General features: G+C 35.6%; 1 protein-coding gene across 1 annotated transcript in view; it reads left to right on the top strand.

Annotated features, from left to right (window-relative positions):
• LOC118376219 (acetyl-coenzyme A synthetase, cytoplasmic-like) overlaps positions 1-15,579 on the top strand; it is a 78,180-nt gene extending 62,601 nt beyond the window's left edge. The window contains exons 14-18 of the mRNA XM_052462910.1: positions 11,617-11,725; positions 13,099-13,167; positions 13,864-14,040; positions 14,317-14,391; positions 14,502-15,579. Of these exons, the coding sequence (XP_052318870.1) occupies positions 11,617-11,725; positions 13,099-13,167; positions 13,864-14,040; positions 14,317-14,391; positions 14,502-14,629 (558 nt within the window). The 3' untranslated portion in view covers positions 14,630-15,579. The remainder of the gene's footprint in view (positions 1-11,616; positions 11,726-13,098; positions 13,168-13,863; positions 14,041-14,316; positions 14,392-14,501) is intronic.
• The last annotated feature ends 3,918 nt before the right edge of the window (positions 15,580-19,497 follow it).

The following is a 19,497-nucleotide window of genomic DNA, read 5'->3' as shown; positions in this document are numbered from 1 at the left end:
TGGTCAGTATTATAACACTATACTATCTGGTCAGTATTATAACACTATACTATCTGGTCAGTATTATAACACTATACTATCTGGTCAGTAATATAACACTATACTATCTGGTCAGTATTATAACACTATACTATCTGGTCAGTAATATAACACTATACTATCTGGTCAGTATTATAACACTATACTATCTGGTCAGTATTATAACACTATACTATCTGGTCAGTAACACTATACTATCTGGTCAGTAACACTATACTATCTGGTCAGTATTATAACACTATACTATCTGGTCAGTAACACTATACTATCTGGTCAGTATTATAACACTATACTATCTGGTCAGTAATATAACACTATACTATCTGGTCAGTAATATAACACTATACTATCTGGTCAGTAATAACACTATACTATCTGGTCAGTAACACTATACTATCTGGTCAGTAATATAACACTATACTATCTGGTCAGTATTATAACACTATACTATCTGGTCAGTAATATAACACTATACTATCTGGTCAGTATTATAACACTATACTATCTGGTCAGTATTATAACACTATACTATCTGGTCAGTATTATAACACTATACTATCTGGTCAGTAATATAACACTATACTATCTGGTCAGTAACACTATACTATCTGGTCAGTAATATAACACTATACTATCTGGTCAGTATTATAACACTATACTATCTGGTCAGTATTATAACACTATACTATCTGGTCAGTAACACTATACTATCTGGTCAGTAATATAACACTATACTATCTGGTCAGTAACACTATACTATCTGGTCAGTATTATAACACTATACTATCTGGTCAGTATTATAACACTATACTATCTGGTCAGTAACACTATACTATCTGGTCAGTAATATAACACTATACTATCTGGTCAGTATTATAACACTATACTATCTGGTCAGTAATATAACACTATACTATCTGGTCAGTAATATAACACTATACTATCTGGTCAGTATTATAACACTATACTATCTGGTCAGTAATATAACACTATACTATCTGGTCAGTATTATAACACTATACTATCTGGTCAGTAATATAACACTATACTATCTGGTCAGTATTATAACACTATACTATCTGGTCAGTAATATAACACTATACTATCTGGTCAGTATTATAACACTATACTATCTGGTCAGTATTATAACACTATACTATCTGGTCAGTAATATAACACTATACTATCTGGTCAGTAATATAACACTATACTATCTGGTCAGTAACACTATACTATACTATCTGGTCAGTATAATAACACTATACTATCTGGTCAGTAATATAACACTATACTATCTGGTCAGTATTATAACACTATACTATCTGGTCAGTAATATAACACTATACTATCTGGTCAGTAATATAACACTATACTATCTGGTCAGTAATATAACACTATACTATCTGGTCAGTAATATAACACTATACTATCTGGTCAGTATTATAACACTATACTATCTGGTCAGTAACACTATACTATCTGGTCAGTAATATAACACTATACTATCTGGTCAGTAACACTATACTATCTGGTCAGTATTATAACACTATACTATCTGGTCAGTAATATAACACTATACTATCTGGTCAGTAATATAACACTATACTATCTGGTCAGTATTATAACACTATACTATCTGGTCAGTATTATAACACTATACTATCTGGTCAGTAACACTATACTATCTGGTCAGTAACACTATACTATCTGGTCAGTAATATAACACTATACTATCTGGTCAGTATTATAACACTATACTATCTGGTCAGTAATATAACACTATACTATCTGGTCAGTATTATAACACTATACTATCTGGTCAGTAATAACACTATACTATCTGGTCAGTATTATAACACTATACTATCTGGTCAGTATTATAACACTATACTATCTGGTCAGTATTATAACACTATACTATCTGGTCAGTATATAACACTATACTATCTGGTCAGTATTATAACACTATACTATCTGGTCAGTAATAATAACACTATACTATCTGGTCAGTATTATAACACTATACTATCTGGTCAGTATTATAACACTACTATCTGGTCAGTATTATAACACTATACTATCTGGTCAGTATTATAACACTATACTATCTGGTCAGTAATATAACACTATACTATCTGGTCAGTAATAACACTATACTATCTGGTCAGTAATATAACACTATACTATCTGGTCAGTATTATAACACTATACTATCTGGTCAGTAATATAACACTATACTATCTGGTCAGTAATATAACACTATACTATCTGGTCAGTAATATAACACTATACTATCTGGTCAGTAACACTATACTATCTGGTCAGTAATATAACACTATACTATCTGGTCAGTAATATAACACTATACTATCTGGTCAGTATTATAACACTATACTATCTGGTCAGTATTATAACACTATACTATCTGGTCAGTATTATAACACTATACTATCTGGTCAGTATTATAACACTATACTATCTGGTCAGTATAATAACACTATACTATCTGGTCAGTAATATAACACTATACTATCTGGTCAGTATTATAACACTATACTATCTGGTCAGTATTATAACACTATACTATCTGGTCAGTATTATAACACTATACTATCTGGTCAGTAACACTATACTATCTGGTCAGTATTATAACACTATACTATCTGGTCAGTATTATAACACTATACTATCTGGTCAGTAATAACACTATACTATCTGGTCAGTAATATAACACTATACTATCTGGTCAGTAACACTATACTATCTGGTCAGTATTATAACACTATACTATCTGGTCAGTAATATAACACTATACTATCTGGTCAGTAATATAACACTATACTATCTGGTCAGTATTATAACACTATACTATCTGGTCAGTATAATAACACTATACTATCTGGTCAGTAATATAACACTATACTATCTGGTCAGTAACAGTTATAACACTATACTATCTGGTCAGTATTATAACACTATACTATCTGGTCAGTATTATAACACTATACTATCTGGTCAGTAATATAACACTATACTATCTGGTCAGTAATAACACTATACTATCTGGTCAGTAATATAACACTATACTATCTGGTCAGTAATAACACTATACTATCTGGTCAGTATTATAACACTATACTATCTGGTCAGTAACACTATACTATCTGGTCAGTATTATAACACTATACTATCTGGTCAGTAATATAACACTATACTATCTGGTCAGTAACACTATACTATCTGGTCAGTAACACTATACTATCTGGTCAGTAATATAACACTATACTATCTGGTCAGTATTATAACACTATACTATCTGGTCAGTAATATAACACTATACTATCTGGTCAGTAACACTATACTATCTGGTCAGTAACACTATACTATCTGGTCAGTAATATAACACTATACTATCTGGTCAGTAATATAACACTATACTATCTGGTCAGTAACACTATACTATCTGGTCAGTAATATAACACTATACTATCTGGTCAGTAATATAACACTATACTATCTGGTCAGTAACACTATACTATCTGGTCAGTAATATAACACTATACTATCTGGTCAGTAACACTATACTATCTGGTCAGTATTATAACACTATACTATCTGGTCAGTATTATAACACTATACTATCTGGTCAGTAATATAACACTATACTATCTGGTCAGTAACACTATACTATCTGGTCAGTATTATAACACTATACTATCTGGTCAGTATTATAACACTATACTATCTGGTCAGTAATATAACACTATACTATCTGGTCAGTATTATAACACTATACTATCTGGTCAGTATTATAACACTATACTATCTGGTCAGTATTATAACACTATACTATCTGGTCAGTAATATAACACTATACTATCTGGTCAGTAACACTATACTATCTGGTCAGTAATATAACACTATACTATCTGGTCAGTAACACTATACTATCTGGTCAGTAATATAACACTATACTATCTGGTCAGTAATATAACACTATACTATCTGGTCAGTAATATAACACTATACTATCTGGTCAGTATTATAACACTATACTATCTGGTCAGTATTATAACACTATACTATCTGGTCAGTATTATAACACTATACTATCTGGTCAGTATTATAACACTATACTATCTGGTCAGTAATATAACACTATACTATCTGGTCAGTATTATAACACTATACTATCTGGTCAGTATTATAACACTATACTATCTGGTCAGTATTATAACACTATACTATCTGGTCAGTAATATAACACTATACTATCTGGTCAGTAACACTATAATCACTATACTATCTGGTCAGTAATATAACACTATACTATCTGGTCAGTATTATAACACTATACTATCTGGTCAGTATTATAACACTATACTATCTGGTCAGTAATATAACACTATACTATCTGGTCAGTATTATAACACTATACTATCTGGTCAGTAATATAACACTATACTATCTGGTCAGTAATATAACACTATACTATCTGGTCAGTATTATAACACTATACTATCTGGTCAGTAACACTATACTATCTGGTCAGTAATATAACACTATACTATCTGGTCAGTATTATAACACTATACTATCTGGTCAGTATTATAACACTATACTATCTGGTCAGTATTATAACACTATACTATCTGGTCAGTATTATAACACTATACTATCTGGTCAGTAATATAACACTATACTATCTGGTCAGTATTATAACACTATACTATCTGGTCAGTATTATAACACTATACTATCTGGTCAGTATTATAACACTATACTATCTGGTCAGTATTATAACACTATACTATCTGGTCAGTATTATAACACTATACTATCTGGTCAGTATTATAACACTATACTATCTGGTCAGTATTATAACACTATACTATCTGGTCAGTATTATAACACTATACTATCTGGTCAGTATTATAACACTATACTATCTGGTCAGTATTATAACACTATACTATCTGGTCAGTATTATAACACTATACTATCTGGTCAGTAATATAACACTATACTATCTGGTCAGTATTATAACACTATACTATCTGGTCAGTATTATAACACTATACTATCTGGTCAGTATTATACTATCACTATACTATCTGGTCAGTAATATAACACTATACTATCTGGTCAGTAATATAACACTATACTATCTGGTCAGTAACACTATACTATCTGGTCAGTAATATAACACTATACTATCTGGTCAGTATTATAACACTATACTATCTGGTCAGTATTATAACACTATACTATCTGGTCAGTATTATAACACTATACTATCTGGTCAGTATTATAACACTATAATCTGGTCAGTAACACTATACTATCTGGTCAGTAACACTATACTATCTGGTCAGTAATATAACACTATACTATCTGGTCAGTATTATAACACTATACTATCTGGTCAGTATTATAACACTATACTATCTGGTCAGTATTATAACACTATACCATCTGGTCAGTAATATAACACTATACTATCTGGTCAGTATTATAACACTATACTATCTGGTCAGTAATATAACACTATACTATCTGGTCAGTATTATAACACTATACTATCTGGTCAGTATTATAACACTATACTATCTGGTCAGTAATATAACACTATACTATCTGGTCAGTATTATAACACTATACTATCTGGTCAGTATTATAACACTATACTATCTATCTGGTCAGTATTATAACACTATACTATCTGGTCAGTATTATAACACTATACTATCTGGTCAGTATTATATACACTATACTATCTGGTCAGTATTATAACACTATACTATCTGGTCAGTATTATAACACTATACTATCTGGTCAGTATTATAACACTATACTATCTGGTCAGTATTATAACACTATACTATCTGGTCAGTATTATAACACTATACTATCTGGTCAGTATATAACACTATACTATCTGGTCAGTATTATAACACTATACTATCTGGTCAGTATTATAACACTATACTATCTGGTCAGTATTATAACACTATACTATCTGGTCAGTATTATAACACTATACTATCTGGTCAGTAATATAACACTATACTATCTGGTCAGTATTATAACACTATACTATCTGGTCAGTATTATAACACTATACTATCTGGTCAGTATTATAACACTATACTATCTGGTCAGTATTATAACACTATACTATCTGGTCAGTATTATAACACTATACTATCTGGTCAGTAACACTATACTATCTGGTCAGTATTATAACACTATACTATCTGGTCAGTATTATAACACTATACTATCTGGTCAGTATTATAACACTATACTATCTGGTCAGTATTATAACACTATACTATCTGGTCAGTATTATAACACTATACTATCTGGTCAGTATTATAACACTATACTATCTGGTCAGTAACACTATACTATCTGGTCAGTATTATAACACTATACTATCTGGTCAGTATAATAACACTATACTATCTGGTCAGTAATATAACACTATACTATCTGGTCAGTATTATAACACTATACTATCTGGTCAGTATTATAACACTATACTATCTGGTCAGTATTATAACACTATACTATCTGGTCAGTAATATAACACTATACTATCTGGTCAGTATTATAACACTATACTATCTGGTCAGTATTATAACACTATACTATCTGGTCAGTATTATAACACTATACTATCTGGTCAGTAATATAACACTATACTATCTGGTCAGTATTATAACACTATACTATCTGGTCAGTATTATAACACTATACTATCTGGTCAGTATTATAACACTATACTATCTGGTCAGTATTATAACACTATACTATCTGGTCAGTATTATAACACTATACTATCTGGTCAGTATTATAACACTATACTATCTGGTCAGTATTATAACACTATACTATCTGGTCAGTATTATAACACTATACTATCTGGTCAGTATTATAACACTATACTATCTGGTCAGTATTATAACACTATACTATCTGGTCAGTATTATAACACTATACTATCTGGTCAGTATTATAACACTATACTATCTGGTCAGTAACACTATACTATCTGGTCAGTAACACTATACTATCTGGTCAGTATTATAACACTATACTATCTGGTCAGTATTATAACACTATACTATCTGGTCAGTATTATAACACTATACTATCTGGTCAGTATTATAACACTATACTATCTGGTCAGTATTATAACACTATACTATCTGGTCAGTAATATAACACTATACTATCTGGTCAGTATTATAACACTATACTATCTGGTCAGTATTATAACACTATACTATCTGGTCAGTATTATAACACTATACTATCTGGTCAGTATTATAACACTATACTATCTGGTCAGTATTATAACACTATACTATCTGGTCAGTAATATAACACTATACTATCTGGTCAGTATTATAACACTATACTATCTGGTCAGTATTATAACACTATACTATCTGGTCAGTAATATAACACTATACTATCTGGTCAGTATTATAACACTATACTATCTGGTCAGTATTATAACACTATACTATCTGGTCAGTATTATAACACTATACTATCTGGTCAGTATTATAACACTATACTATCTGGTCAGTAATATAACACTATACTATCTGGTCAGTATTATAACACTATACTATCTGGTCAGTATATAACACTATACTATCTGGTCAGTATTATAACACTATACTATCTGGTCAGTATTATAACACTATACTATCTGGTCAGTAACACTATACTATCTGGTCAGTAACACTATACTATCTGGTCAGTAATATAACACTATACTATCTGGTCAGTATTATAACACTATACTATCTGGTCAGTATTATAACACTATACTATCTGGTCAGTATTATAACACTATACTATCTGGTCAGTAATATAACACTATACTATCTGGTCAGTAATATAACACTATACTATCTGGTCAGTATTATAACACTATACTATCTGGTCAGTATTATAACACTATACTATCTGGTCAGTAACACTATACTATCTGGTCAGTATTATAACACTATACTATCTGGTCAGTATTATAACACTATACTATCTGGTCAGTAATAACACTATACTATCTGGTCAGTAATATAACACTATACTATCTGGTCAGTATTATAACACTATACTATCTGGTCAGTATTATAACACTATACTATCTGGTCAGTAATATAACACTATACTATCTGGTCAGTAACACTATACTATCTGGTCAGTATTATAACACTATACTATCTGGTCAGTATTATAACACTATACTATCTGGTCAGTATTATAACACTATACTATCTGGTCAGTAACACTATACTATCTGGTCAGTATTATAACACTATACTATCTGGTCAGTATTATAACACTATACTATCTGGTCAGTATTATAACACTATACTATCTGGTCAGTAACACTATACTATCTGGTCAGTATTATAACACTATACTATCTGGTCAGTATTATAACACTATACTATCTGGTCAGTATTATAACACTATACTATCTGGTCAGTATTATAACACTATACTATCTGGTCAGTATTATAACACTATACTATCTGGTCAGTATTATAACACTATACTATCTGGTCAGTATTATAACACTATACTATCTGGTCAGTATTATAACACTATACTATCTGGTCAGTATTATAACACTATACTATCTGGTCAGTATTATAACACTATACTATCTGGTCAGTATTATAACACTATACTATCTGGTCAGTATTATAACACTATACTATCTGGTCAGTATTATAACACTATACTATCTGGTCAGTAATATAACACTATACTATCTGGTCAGTAATATAACACTATACTATCTGGTCAGTAACACTATACTATCTGGTCAGTAATATAACACAATACTATCAGGTCAGTATTATAACACTATACTATCTGGTCAGTATTATAACACTATACTATCTGGTCAGTAATAACACTATACTATCTGGTCAGTATTATAACACTATACTATCTGGTCAGTAACACTATACTATCTGGTCAGTATTATAACACTATACTATCTGGTCAGTATTATAACACTATACTATCTGGTCAGTAACACTATACTATCTGGTCAGTATTATAACACTATACTATCTGGTCAGTATTATAACACTATACTATCTGGTCAGTAATATAACACTATACTATCTGGTCAGTATTATAACACTATACTATCTGGTCAGTATTATAACACTATACTATCTGGTCAGTATTATAACACTATACTATCTGGTCAGTATTATAACACTATACTATCTGGTCAGTAACACTATACTATCTGGTCAGTATTATCACACTATACTATCTGGTCAGTATTATAACACTATACTATCTGGTCAGTATTATAACACTATACTATCTGGTCAGTATTATAACACTATACTATCTGGTCAGTAATATACCACTATACTATCTGGTCAGTATTATAACACTATACTATCTGGTCAGTAACACTATACTATCTGGTCGGTAACACTATACTATCTGGTCAGTTTATCAGCATACAGTCTATGATACAACCCAGTCAAGTACAAGGTTAATACAGTTGAGATGTTTTTTTAATTCTCTCTCACTGTCTTTAATTAATGTGTTTCCTTCCTATAGGCTTTTTACTGAAATATTTATACACTGAGAGCAATCGGTGTCATGTGTTTCCTTATCTCCAGGTAGTAATATTACCGTAATACTTCTATTTCTTATCTACAGGTAGTAATATTACCGTAATATTACTATTTCTTATCTACAGGTAGTAATATTACCGTAATATTACTATTTCTTATCTCCAGGTAGTAATATTACCGTAATACTTCTATTTCTTATCTACAGGTAGTAATATTACCGTAATATTACTATTTCTTATCTACAGGTAGTAATATTACCGTAATATTACTATTTCTTATCTCCAGGTAGTAATATTACCGTAATATGTCTAAACTAAGAGCCGTGGTCTGTAATGTTGCTGCAGGTATTTAATTTTGTACAGGTAGTAATATTACCGTAATATTTCTTATCTCCAGGTAGTAATATTACCGTAATACTTCTAAACTAAGAGCCATGGCCTGTAATGTTGCTGCAGGTATTTCATTTTGTACAGGTAGTAATATTACCGTAATATGTCTAAACTAAGAGCCGTGGTCTGTAATGTTGCTGCAGGTATTTCATTTTGTACAGGTAGTAATATTACCGTAATATTTCTAAACTAAGAGCCGTGGTCTGTAATGTTGCTGCAGGTATTTCATTTTGTACAGGTAGTAATATTACCGTAATATTTCTAAACTAAGAGCCGTGGTCTGTAATGTTGCTGCAGGTATTTCATTTTGTACAGGTAGTAATATTACCGTAATATTTCTAAACTAAGAGCCGTGGTCTGTAATGTTGCTGCAGGTATTTCATTTTGTACAGGTAGTAATATTACCGTAATATTTCTAAACTAAGAGCTGTGGTCTGTAATGTTGCTGCAGGTATTTCATTTTGTACAGGTAGTAATATTACCGTAATACTTCTAAACTAAGAGCCGTGGTCTGTAATGTTGCTGCAGGTATTTCATTTTGTACACGTAGTAATATTACCGTAATACTTCTAAACTAAGAGCCATGGCCTGTAATGTTGCTGCAGGTATTTCATGTGGTTTACTAAAATCCAATTTGGATATATGTGGCCCACAATGTGGTTTACTAAAATCCGATTTGGATATATGTGGCCCACAATGTGGTTTACTAAAATCAGATTTGGGTATATGTGGCCCACAATGTGGTTTACTAAAATCAGATTTGGATATATGTGGCCCACAATGTGGTTTACTAAAATCAGATTTGGGTATATGTGGCCCACAATGTGGTTTACTAAAATCAGATTTGGATATATGTGGCCCACAATGTGGTTTACTAAAATCCGATTTGGATATATGTGGCCCACAATGTGGTTTACTAAAATCCGATTTGGATATATGTGGCCCACAATGTGGTTTACTAAAATCCGATTTGGATATATGTGGCCCACAATAATCAGATTTGGATATATGTGGCCCACAATGTGGTTTACTAAAATCAGATTTGGATATATGTGGCCCACAATGTGGTTTACTAAAATCCGATTTGGGTATATGTGGCCCACAATGTGGTTTACTAAAATCAGATTTGGATATATGTGGCCCACAATGTGGTTTACTAAAATCCGATTTGGGTATATGTGGCCCACAATGTGGTTTACTAAAATCAGATTTGGATATATGTGGCCCACAATGTGGTTTACTAAAATCAGATTTGGATATATGTGGCCCACAATGTGGTTTACTAAAATCAGATTTGGGTATATGTGGCCCACAATGTGGTTTACTAAAATCAGATTTGGATATATGTGGCCCACAATGTGGTTTACTAAAATCAGATTTGGATATATGTGGCCCACAATGTAGTTTACTAAAATCAGATTTGGATATATGTGGCCCACAATGTGGTTTACTAAAATCAGATTTGGATATATGTGGCCCACAATGTGGTTTACTAAAATCAGATTTGGATATACTTGGCCTGATGCCTAATGTTTAGAAGTGTGTGGTTGCAGGTGTTCCGGCAGCCCTGGCCTGGTATCATGCGCACCGTGTACGGAAACCAGGAACGCTTTGAGAACACATACTTCAGGAAATTCCCAGGTTTTTACGTGACCGGAGACGGTAAGAACTTCAAACCTATTTTTTTTTTTTTTTTTTTTTTTACATTCTGTGATTGATTACATTCATTTTTTGATTACATTAGATCAATCATATTCAAAGACAACCACAATTACAATTGTGATAGCGACCATTCATTGTAAATAAGAATTTGTTCTTCACTTCACTGTTAATTAAAGGTTAAATAAAAATTTTAAAATGTTTTTACTTAATGCTAACGTGGTACTTCATTAATTCATTATACAACGGGTGGTTTGGAATTCCCATCCTGTTAGATCCTGTCCGGTTAGATCCGGTTAGATCCTGTCCTGTTAGATCCTGTCCTGTTAGATCCTGTCCTGTTAGATCCCGTCCTGTTAGATCCTATCCTGTTAGATCCTGGTAGATCCTGTCCTGTTAGATCCTGTTAGATCCTGGTAGATCCTGTTAGATCCTGTCCTGTTAGATCCTGTCCTGTTAGATCCTGTCCTGTTAGATCCTGTTAGATCCTATCCTGTTAGATCCTGTCCTGTTAGATCCCATCCTGTTAGATCCGGTTAGATCCTGTTAGACCATATCCTGTTAGATCCTGTCCTGTTAGATCCTGTTAGATCCTGTCCTGTTAGATCCTGATAGATCCTGTCCTGTTAGAATCTGTCCTGTTAGATCCTGTTAGATCCTGTCCTGTTAGATCCTGTCCTGTTAGATCCTGTCCTGTTAGATCCTGTTAGATCCTGTTAGATCCTGTCCTGTTAGATCCTGTTATGTTAGATCCTGTCCTGTTAGATCCTGTTAGATCCTGTCCTGTTAGATCCTGATAGATCCTGTCCTGTTAGAATCTGTCCTGTTAGATCCTGTTAGATCCTGTCTTGTTAGAACCTGATAGATCCTGTCCTGTTAGATCCTGTTAGATCCTGTCCTGTTAGATCCTGTTATGTTAGATCCTGTCCTGTTAGATCCTGTTAGATCCTGTCCTGTTAGATCCTGATAGATCCTGTCCTGTTAGATCCTGTTAGATCCTGTCCTGTTAGATCCTGTCCTGTTAGATCCTGTCCTGTTAGATCCTGTCCTGTTAGATGCTGTTTAGATCCTGTCCTGTTAGATGCTGTCCTGTTAGATGCTGTTTAGATCCTGTCCTGTTATGTCCGATCCTCTACAACCACTGTTATATCATATTATAACACATGGCCTCTTAAGTATTATTGCTCATTCAGCCATTCATTCAGTCATTAATTCAGCCATTCATTCAGCCATTCATTCAGCCATTCATTCAGCCATTCATTCAGTCAATTAATTAAGCCATTCATTCAGCCATTCATTCAGCCATTCATTCAGCCATTCATTCAGTCATTAATTCAGCCATTCATTCAGTCATTAATTCAGTCATTGTTTCCCAGGCTGCAGGAGGGATAGAGATGGCTACTACTGGATCACAGGCAGGATAGATGACATGATCAACGTATCAGGTAATTTTTCCCCCCAGAGTTTTTCCACTGTGGTGCTGCGGCTTTTTTTTGGGGGGTGTAGGTTGGATTATTGTAAAGCGCTTTGTGATAAATGTCGCTGTGAAAAGTGTTGTATAAATACATTTGATCTATTAATTAATTGATAAGTGATTGACTTACTTAACCTATTGATTTGAACCAGTAGAGCAGAAGGCCTCATCAGTGAATTTCCAGCGAACTCTGTTCTGGGCCGTTTCTGATTTAGTGATAAACCAAGCTGTTCTCTCTGTTGGGGTTATAATAACCCTGTATTGTGATTTAGTGATAAACCAAGCTGTTCTCTCTGTTGGGGTTATAATAACCCTGTATTGTGATTTAGTGATAAACCAAGCTGTTCTCTCTGTTGGGGTTATAATAACCCTGTATTGTGATTTAGTGATAAACCAAGCTGTTCTCTCTGTTGGGGTTATAATAACCCTGTATTGTGATTTAGTGATAAACCAAGCTGTTCTCTCTGTTGGGGTTATAATAACCCTGTATTGTGATTTAGTGATAAACCAAGCTGTTCTCTCTGTTGGGGTTATAATAACCCTGTATTGTGATTTAGTGATAAACCAAGCTGTTCTCTCTGTTGGGGTTATAATAACCCTGTATTGTGATTTAGTGATAACTCTGTATAGTCAGTAAGAAAACCCATGTGTGCACGTCTTCCTCCAGGTCATCTGTTGAGTACAGCGGAGATAGAGTCCGCTCTAACAGAGCACGGAGCGGTGGCCGAGGCTGCAGTGGTCAGCAGACCCCACGCGGTCAAGGGGGAGTGTCTCTACTGTTTCGTTACTCTGAAGGACTGCAGAGAGTTCAACCGCACTCTGGTGGACGAACTCAAGAGGCAAGGTAGGGTTTTCAGACGAAGGAAAAACTAGAAGAAGACAAAAAAAAAAAACAGGAATCAAATTGACTGAAATTGAAAGTCAAATCTACAGTATGTTTGTTATTGCCTTGCAGTCCAGGTTTGTAGAAGGAATGCAAGGTTACGGCATCTGGCTATGAGATCATGTCTATTACTATCAGATAAATTATCCAGACCACCAGGCAGTTTTCCTTCCTGATGGTATAATATTTCACGTTAAAACGTTTTTTTAATTTTTTTTATTTCTTATGTCTTGTCAGTGAGAGAGAAGATTGGTCCGATCGCCACTCCAGACTTCATCCAGAGCGCTCCTGGACTTCCTAAAACACGTTCTGGTACGTACACTGTTTTACATCACATGATGATTGGACTTTTACAAACGTTTTATAATACTTTTTTTTATTTTTTATTAATGTTTTTATTTATGTTTAAACAACAACATCAGGTAAGATCATGAGGAGGGTCCTGAGGCAGATCGCCCGGAACGAGAAGGATCTAGGTGACCTTTCAACCCTGGCTGACCCTAAGGTCGTGGAGGTGCTGTTCAGCCAGCGGTGGGAGACAGCTGCTTGAGGGGGAGGGGGGCGGCATGTCAAACACTCTCAGGTGGCGTCCTCTCCTCGTGTCCTCTCCTTCTCTCCTCTCCTTGTCTCCTCTCTTTTATCTTTATTTTTCTGAAAACGCAGGATAGGTGAATTATAGGATATAGACTACGGCGGATGGGATATTTATGTTCTCTCACCTATTCAGTTTTGTTTATCAGTGCAGATGAAGGAGAGGAGACGCGGAGAGGAGACGCGGAGAGGAAGCCAGGTTAGACTATTTAGAAACACCCAGAGAGGTTCTTCGTCATGTCCTCTCTCATGGTGCATATGAATACGGCACTGGTCCTGAGATCAGTCTCAGGGATTTTTTTTGTGCAGTGTTTGGGGGTGGGATTAGGGTTGTGAGGACAGATCCTAGATCAGATTTTATGGGAAAATTGACTTTGAGTTATTATATGTAGACAAAAGGAAGCAACAGTCTGATGAATGTCCAAGCGTTACATTCAGTTTATACATATTCTTTCCAAACGGGTAAAAATAATTTTACAAATAGTTGTTAATGCAACAATGTCAGTCTACTTGTAATAACGGGTGGGCCGATATTGAGGTGAACTGGACCCAGAATCAGAATCAGAATCTTGTTTGTTGCTCGGTAACCTAACCTCTGGGACATTCTCTCAGTGTTCTAAATGATTGATGAGCTCAGGATTGATCAACGTGATGAATCAGCCTGTAGCTTCCATCTTGCTTTTCACAAAGTGCTCCTCAGACCGATAGATTAATACTGTTCGCTAATGTCTAAATGATGAAGGAAAGCTAGCTAGCTGTTCACTCTTTAAAGCTATGAAAACTATCCCAGGGAGTCCAGTCAGCTTTCCACACTTCTTCACCAGGGCTTGTATTTGTTTGGACGTGAATATATATTGCCAACTTGAGATTGTATGTTTTTATGACTTGAGAATAAAAGTGGTTCATGTTTTACAATTGTTCTTTTCAAGTTCATATGATCAAGTTGAAAATCCTTGTGTTTCTCTTCTAACAGGGCAGTTGCTTGTTTAGAAATAAAGGCAGAGGACAGAAAGTAGGAACATGGCCTCAAAGACGCCCTCTTCTGGTGCCCTGACGATATCACCGGGCTAGTCCAGTCAGATCACAACTGTGCTTTAGGGCTCTATTCAATCCGTATGGCGGAAATTCAGCATTACCGCGTGATTTAAATTTAAAGGCAATGTTCCCACGCTAGAGGATACTGCATTTACTGTAAACGTTGCAGATGGGAAATGACCTTTAGACAGATTGAATAGAGGCCACGCTGTAGGGCATTTTATGAAGGGATTCCCATTAGCTGCCGCCAAGGCCTCAGCTACTCTCCCTGGCGTCTAAACACTTTAAACGAGATAAAAACAGTACACATAACATCATCACGTCACTACATATCTACAATGCTAAATATTTAACGCTACGCTACAACAATATCACGATGCGTGTGTTCGTACCTGTGTCCCTTCACAGTCCCCCGCTGTTCCATAAGGTGTATTTTTATCTGTTTTTTAAAATCTGATTCTACTGCTGCATCAGTTACCAGATGTGGAGTAGAGTTCCATGTAGTCATGGCTCTATGTAGGACTGTGGAATAGAGTTCCATGTAGTCATGGCTCTATGTAGTACTGTGGGATAGAGTTCCATGTAGTCATGGCTCTATGTAGGACTGTGGGATAGAGTTCCATGTAGTCATGGCTCTATGTAGTACTGTGGGATAGAGTTCCATGTAGTCATGGCTCTATGTAGGACTGTGGAATAGAGTTCCATGTAGTCATGGCTCTATGTAGGACTGTGGAATAGAGTTCCATGTAGTCATGGCTCTATGTAGGACTGTGGGATAGAGTTCCATGTAGTCATGGCTCTATGTAGGACTGTGGAATAGAGTTCCATGTAGTCATGGCTCTATGTAGTACTGTGGGATAGAGTTCCATGTAGTCATGGCTCTATGTAGTACTGTGGGATAGAGTTCCATGTAGTCATGGCTCTATGTAGGACTGTGGAATAGAGTTCCATGTAGTCATGGCTCTATGTAGTACTGTGGAATAGAGTTCCATGTAGTCATGGCTCTATGTAGTACTGTGGAATAGAGTTCCATGTAGTCATGGCTCTATGTAATACTGTGGAGTAGAGTTCCATGTAGTCATGGCTCTATGTAGGACTGTGGAATAGAGTTCCATGTAGTCATGGCTCTATGTAGGACTGTGGAATAGAGTTCCATGTAGTCATGGCTCTATGTAGTACTGTGGGATAGAGTTCCATGTAGTCATGGCTCTATGTAGGACTGTGGGATAGAGTTCCATGTAGTCATGGCTCTATGTAGTACTGTGGGATAGAGTTCCATGTAGTCATGGCTCTATGTAGGACTGTGGAATAGAGTTCCATGTAGTCATGGCTCTATGTAGTACTGTGGGATAGAGTTCCATGTAGTCATGGCTCTATGTAGGACTGTGGAATAGAGTTCCATGTAGTCATGGCTCTATGTAGTACTGTGGGATAGAGTTCCATGTAGTCATGGCTCTATGTAGGACTGTGGGATAGAGTTCCATGTAGTCATGGCTCTATGTAGTACTGTGGAATAGAGTTCCATGTAGTCATGGCTCTATGTAGTACTGTGGAATAGAGTTCCATGTAGTCATGGCTCTATGTAGTACTGTGGAATAGAGTTCCATGTAGTCATGGCTCTATGTAGTACTGTGGAATAGAGTTCCATGTAGTCATGGCTCTATGTAGTACTGTGGAGTAGAGTTCCATGTAGTCATGGCTCTATGTAGTACTGTGGAGTAGAGTTCCATGTAGTCATGGCTCTATGTAGTACTGTGGAATAGAGTTCCATGTAGTCATGGCTCTATGTAGTACTGTGGAATAGAGTTCCATGTAGTCATGGCTCTATGTAGTACTGTGGAATAGAGTTCCATGTAGTCATGGCTCTATGTAGTACTGTGGAATAGAGTTCCGTGTGGTCATGGCTCTATGTAGTACTGTGGAATAGAGTAACATGTAGTCATGGCTCTATGTAGGACTGTGGAATAGAGTTCCATGTAGTCATGGCTCTATGTAGTACTGTGGAATAGAGTTACATGTAGTCATGGCTCTATGTAGTACTGTGGAGTAGAGTTCCATGTAGTCATGGCTCTATGTAGTACTGTGGAGTAGAGCTCCATGTAGTCATGGCTCTATGTAGTACTGTGGAATAGAGTTCCATGTAGTCATGGCTCTATGTAGTACTGTGGAGTAGAGTTCCATGTAGTCATGGCTCTATGTAGGACTGTGGAATAGAGTTCCATGTAGTCATGGCTCTATGTAGTACTGTGGAGTAGAGTTCCATGTCATCATGGCTCTATGTAGTACTGTGGAATAGAGTTCCATGTAGTCATGGCTCTATGTAGGACTGTGGAATAGAGTTCCATGTAGTCATGGCTCTATGTAGTACTGTGGAATAGAGTAACATGTCGTCATGGCTCTATGTAGTACTGTGGAATAGAGTTCCATGTAGTCGTGGCTCTATGTAGTACTGTGGAATAGAGTTACATGTAGTCATGGCTCTATGTGGTACTGTGGAATAGAGTTCCATGTAGTCGTGGCTCTATGTAGTACTGTGGAATAGAGTTACATGTAGTCGTGGCTCTATGTAGTACTGTGGAATAGAGTAACATGTAGTCATGGCTCTATGTAGTACTGTGGAATAGAGTTCCATGTACTCATGGCTCTATGTAGTACTGTGGAGTAGAGTTCCATGTAGTCATGGCTCTATGTAGGACTGTGGAATAGAGTTCCATGTAGTCATGGCTCTATGTAGTACTGTGGAGTAGAGTTCCATGTAGTCATGGCTCTATGTAGTACTGTGGAATAGAGTTCCATGTAGTCATGGCTCTATGTATGACTGTGGAATAGAGTTCCATGTAGTCATGGCTCTATGTAGTAATAGAGTAACATGTAGTCATGGCTCTATGTAGTACTGTGGAATAGAGTTCCATGTAGTCGTGGCTCTATGTAGTACTGTGGAATAGAGTTACATGTAGTCATGGCTCTATGTGGTACTGTGGAATAGAGTTCCATGTAGTCATGGCTCTATGTAGTACTGTGGAATAGAGTTACATGTAGTCGTGGCTCTATGTAGTACTGTGGAATAGAGTAACATGTAGTCATGGCTCTATGTAGTACTGTGGAATAGAGTTCCTTGTAGTCATGGCTCTATGTAGTACTGTGGAATAGAGTTCCATGTAGTCATGGCTCTATGTAATACTGTGGAGTAGAGTTCCATGTAGTCATGGCTCTATGTAGGACTGTGGAATAGAGTTCCATGTAGTCATGGCTCTATGTAGGACTGTGGAATAGAGTTCCATGTAGTCATGGCTCTATGTAGTACTGTGGGATAGAGTTCCATGTAGTCATGGCTCTATGTAGGACTGTGGGATAGAGTTCCATGTAGTCATGGCTCTATGTAGTACTGTGGGATAGAGTTCCATGTAGTCATGGCTCTATGTAGGACTGTGGAATAGAGTTCCATGTAGTCATGGCTCTATGTAGTACTGTGGGATAGAGTTCCATGTAGTCATGGCTCTATGTAGGACTGTGGAATAGAGTTCCATGTAGTCATGGCTCTATGTAGTACTGTGGGATAGAGTTCCATGTAGTCATGGCTCTATGTAGGACTGTGGAATAGAGTTCCATGTAGTCATGGCTCTATGTAGTACTGTGGAATAGAGTTCCATGTAGTCATGGCTCTATGTAGTACTGTGGAATAGAGTTCCATGTAGTCATGGCTCTATGTAGTACTGTGGAATAGAGTTCCATGTAGTCATGGCTCTATGTAGTACTGTGGAATAGAGTTCCATGTAGTCATGGCTCTATGTA

The sequence above is a fragment of the Oncorhynchus keta genome, chromosome 15 (assembly GCF_023373465.1).
Source record: "Oncorhynchus keta strain PuntledgeMale-10-30-2019 chromosome 15, Oket_V2, whole genome shotgun sequence".
Lineage (NCBI taxonomy): Eukaryota > Metazoa > Chordata > Actinopteri > Salmoniformes > Salmonidae > Oncorhynchus > Oncorhynchus keta.
Note: the sequence above shows the minus strand (reverse complement) of the source record. Positions and strands in the feature narration are given on the sequence as shown.